The sequence below is a fragment of the Gossypium raimondii genome, chromosome 9 (genome assembly GCF_025698545.1).
Source record: "Gossypium raimondii isolate GPD5lz chromosome 9, ASM2569854v1, whole genome shotgun sequence".
Taxonomy (NCBI): domain Eukaryota; kingdom Viridiplantae; phylum Streptophyta; class Magnoliopsida; order Malvales; family Malvaceae; genus Gossypium; species Gossypium raimondii.
In genome coordinates this window covers 10796342-10800981 of record NC_068573.1, presented here as the reverse complement: position 1 = coordinate 10800981, position 4640 = coordinate 10796342, and the positions used below count along the sequence as shown (strand labels likewise).

Here is a 4640-nt window from a genome sequence, read left to right as displayed (position 1 = left end):
AAGTTGAAAGCCAAAGTGATCCAAAAAAGAAAAGGATCAAAATGACAAAAAAGATAAACTCTAGGAGCTGCATTTGTTATTATACCTTAATTTAAATTAGTTATATCTTTATAAACCTTCATCTATATGAGATGAATATTTTGAAGAAAACCTTGTAATGGTAATAATGTTGTAAGCTATCTAAAGATTATAATTCAAGTTTGTAATGATTTTAAACAGCTCACAAAAGATAAATACAAAAAGAAAAGATACAATATAGTTTCTAAGGCACGCGCCAAAGTGCACGTGAGGTCGTTTGCCCGGCCAGAACGGAAACCTATGCTAAAGCCGGAAGAAAAGATGGAAGCTTTGGCCTTTAGATGATAACTGTGGACAACGATGGATCTGTCAAGTCTTTAAAAATTACACTCGAGTTGAGTAGCGCGTGAGAAGATTAAACTATCATTTTTATGGTATTTCTCATTTTTAACATTCTCCATCTTCATCCGGGAGAAAATCAAAAGTGAAAAAAAAGTGTGAGCTTTGAGATTGAAAATGATATTTTGCTGAGAAAATTTAGAAAAAGATCAAATCTTTACTAAAATAAAAAAAAGAAATAGAGATATGGGTTTAATTTAAACAATTATTTTCCATAAAAGAAAGAAAAGAAAGAAAAGGAAAACTAAAACACCAACACCAACAGCCAAAGGTTGTTTGATGGATTATGTTTTTCTTCTTTTTCCTAAATCCCTTATTTTTCTTTAAATTCTAAAATCTCTATCTCTCTGTGTGAGAAAGAAAGGAGTGGCTCAACTATCTCTTTTGTAAGTAGACAGATTTTACCTTTTTTTTTGTTCATATTTTTGTTCCTAACTTTTTCTTGGTTTTGCACCAAAGCTCTCTTTCTTTCTTCATATTAGTTAGAGTTTTATTTTGGGTTATGTTCTTTTGGATAATTTTGTAGGTTGCTTTTGTTGGAAAATGCTGTTTGGGATTTTAAGATCAAACCCAGATCTTGTTACCTTTCGGTCAACCTTAATGCTTTTGTTAATCTTTGGAAGCTACGGAAAAATAGAGCCAAGGGGAACACAGGTGGAAATTCTTTGCCCCTTTTCATTCTTTAAAGTTATGTAGCCTGAAAATTAAGGCTTTTAGCTGAATTTGATGGCTTTAATGGGTGATAAAATTGGGTACTTTTGTTTATTGTTTTAGGCATACGGTTTCTTTATCTATCTATCTATCTATCTATCTATCTATCTATCTATCTATCTATCTATATATATATATATCTGTTTATACCTCTAAGTGATGCATGCTTTGCCATCTATTTGCTAATTGGGGCTTTTTTTTAGTTGATTGATGTTCTCTATCTTGGGCTTGTTTTATGTGTTTTAGATTTTTTTCAACATATGAAGTTTGGTTGATGTTGTTGTTAAGGCAAACAATGAAGCTTCTCTGTTGAGGAATTTGAGTAATAACTCATTTTATTGAGGATGGAGTTCCATATTTATTGCTGGGTTGACTCATTGTCCACTTCGAGTATGATGATACTGCATTTGCTTTGAGGGGTTTTCTTTTTCATATCGAGGTTTTAAGCTACGATGATCAAACAAATACTTAATAGGCTCCCACGGAAACCATCTAAGTCGAGTGACAATCGTGAGGGAGGAGGAACCTCTACTTCATCATCAAATGCTTCTACCAGTTCAAGAAGCAGTGATCTAGTTAGTAACCGCCATGCAAACTCTAGCAGTTCGTCCTTTTCCAGCTCTAGTTCTCCAAATTCTGGGTTGAATCAAGGTAACAAGTTTTCTCAAGTCGTGAATACGAAACTGAATGGGAATATGGTAACCACTTCTTTCGAGGCTTTACCTAGTTTTAGAGATGTACCGAATTCTGAGAAGCAGAACTTGCTTATCCGAAAACTGAACTTGTGTTGCATTGTGTTTGACTTCACTGACCCGACAAAAAATCTCAAAGAGAAGGATCTCAAGCGGCAAACCTTGCTTGAGCTTGTGGATTATGTTTCATCTGCTAATGGAAAATTCTCGGAGATTGTTATGCAAGAAATCGTGAAGATGGTATCTGTAAATTTGTTTAGAGCGCTAACATCTCCGCCCCGTGAGAACAAGGTTTTAGAAGCATTTGATTTGGAAGAGGAAGAACCCTCGATGGACCCTGCGTGGCCTCATTTGCAAGTTGTTTATGAATTTCTCTTGAGATTTGTGGCATCACCCGAGACAGATGCAAAATTGGCCAAGCGGTATATTGATCACTCTTTTGTTCTAAGGCTGTTAGATCTTTTCGATTCAGAGGACCCCAGAGAAAGGGAGTATCTGAAAACTGTTCTGCATCGTATCTACGGAAAATTTATGGTCCATCGTCCATTCATCAGGAAGGCAATCAATAACATCTTTTACCGCTTTATTTTCGAAACTGAAAAACATAACGGAATCGCAGAGCTTCTAGAAATACTGGGAAGTATAATCAATGGGTTTGCTTTGCCATTGAAGGAAGAACATAAGCTCTTTCTTGTCCGTGCACTGATACCGCTTCATAAACCAAAGTGTATACCCATGTACCACCAGCAGTTATCTTACTGCATTACTCAATTCGTGGAGAAGGACTGCAAGCTTGCCGATACCGTTATACGGGGGTTGCTAAAGTATTGGCCAATCACAAATAGCTCGAAAGAAGTCATGTTCTTAGGTGAACTGGAGGAAGTTTTAGAAGCCACACAACCTGCCGAGTTTCAACGCTGCATGGTACCCTTGTGCCGTCAGATAGGCCGTTGCTTGAGTAGTTCCCATTTTCAGGTAGGGATTTCCTCGTTTCTCTACTTGCAACTTTTGCTTCTTTTCCGTATGAATGTCCCTTAACAGAATATACCTAGATAAGTAAATTGAATTTTAAAACGAGGGGAACTCATCGATATGAGTTAAAGGCTTTATTGTCTGACGATATCTGGACATTGTTGCTATGTGAAACTGTATCGAGTTGGTTATGCTAGCATGAAATATGCCCTTGTGTTTATAATTTGTTTGTAGGTGGCAGAGAGGGCTTTGTTCTTATGGAACAATGATCATATCGAGAGCCTAATAAGACAGAACCGGAAAGTTATACTTCCAATTATTTTCCCATCCTTGGAGAAGAATGCAAGAAACCACTGGAACCAGGCAGTGCAGAGTTTGACTTTAAACGTCCGAAAGATTTTCTCCGCCACTGACCCTGAGCTCTTTGAGGAGTGCTTGCACAAGTTTAAGGAAGACGAAGCACAAGAGAACGAGGTTAAATCAAAACGAGAAGCAACATGGAAACGATTAGAAGAGATTGCTGCAATGAAAGCTGCAAGTAATGAACCGGTGCTTATCTCCCCTAAAGCAACTACCCGTAAGCCATCTGGTTAGGAACAAGTGATTGGCATTTTAGTTGCAGATGTTCGATGTCAAGATTGGTATTGCAAGCCATCGGTAGGTGGACATAAATGATGAAGCCGAGTTTTTCGTTGTACCAAACAGATTTTGATGTCTCATGGATTCATCAAAGATTTGATGCTATGTGGGGGTAATCTAAACCCCTTTTGCTCATATATGCATAGCATGTGTATATAATGTATCGAGGGACAAAAGATAAAAAGAAAGTTTGATTTGTCTTGTAAAGTTGACATCTTTTTCCATTCATAAATCTTCAAGGTCTGTCTTCTTATTTTTTGTTTTGGATCAATGTTCTTTGCTTATGGCTATTTTCATTTGCATTAACAATTTTTTATTCTTGAAATCCGCTTTGATGGTTCCGTATAAACATTTTAAAGCACTTTGAAACCAAACCGACTATTCAGAGGTTTAGTTAATGGTTGAGGTATAATAGATGTACCATCTAGGTACCACAAAAAACCTTCTTTGAATAATAGTTATTTATTGTAGTTATTTAAATATTAGATTAATTGCATCATATTTTTCAATGATCTAAATTCTGATTTTTTTATTTGGATATAGCAAAAAATTTATATATTAATATAAGTTAATTCTCATAATATGTTTTTTTTATAGGAATCTCAACATCAATGAGTACCGAGCTATGATTTGCGCGGCCAAGTTTTTTAAGCCCTATTACATTTAGGTCAATTATTATGAAATGAATAGTAGGACCTTGACACCCATAGGTATTGAGTTATCCATCTAATTTTTTTTTTAAATCCTAATATGTAATAGTTTGTGTATCTTATAACAATTATGGATAATATTTAAATTGACCTTGATGTCTATAGCTTTCGAGGTCCTTGTGAAATTTATAAAAATGTAAATTATAATATTAACGTTTTCATTCATTCATTTTTTTTAAATGAGGAGATATCGGTAATTTAAATTGACCTTGTCACCTATGGGTGTTAAGGTTCTATTAAAAGCTTTAGTGGAACCCTAACGCTAGAACCTATGAATAACTCATTCCACTTGTTTACTTTTCGTAGAAGGCCTAAACATTCATCCTCTACATTTTGTACTATCTTACCTGTCCAATATTTTCTAAATTTGAATTTCAAAGTATTTTATAATAGTTTCCCTTTATTGAGATCGAAAGAAAGACATGTCACTTAGAATGCCAAAACAATGAAATATACTCTATTAGCGTATTGTTGCAGTAATATGGAAATAAGAAAGCCT

At 35.1% G+C, this 4640-nt stretch overlaps 1 protein-coding gene across 2 annotated transcripts; it reads left to right on the top strand.

The window, feature by feature from the left end:
• The first annotated feature begins 487 nt into the window (after positions 1-487).
• On the top strand, positions 488-3684 carry LOC105798410 (serine/threonine protein phosphatase 2A 57 kDa regulatory subunit B' theta isoform). Of its 2 annotated transcripts, none has more exons than XM_052620959.1 (4): positions 488-803; positions 944-1071; positions 1417-2795; positions 3027-3684. In XM_052620959.1, exons 3-4 carry the CDS (start codon positions 1581-1583, stop codon positions 3384-3386), a joined length of 1575 nt encoding a protein of 524 aa, XP_052476919.1. In that variant the 5' UTR covers positions 488-803; positions 944-1071; positions 1417-1580; the 3' UTR covers positions 3387-3684. The 2 variants fall into 2 exon arrangements, with proteins under 2 accessions (XP_052476919.1, XP_012483916.1); XM_012628462.2 differs by having other exon boundaries at positions 1375-2795.
• The last annotated feature ends 956 nt before the right edge of the window (positions 3685-4640 follow it).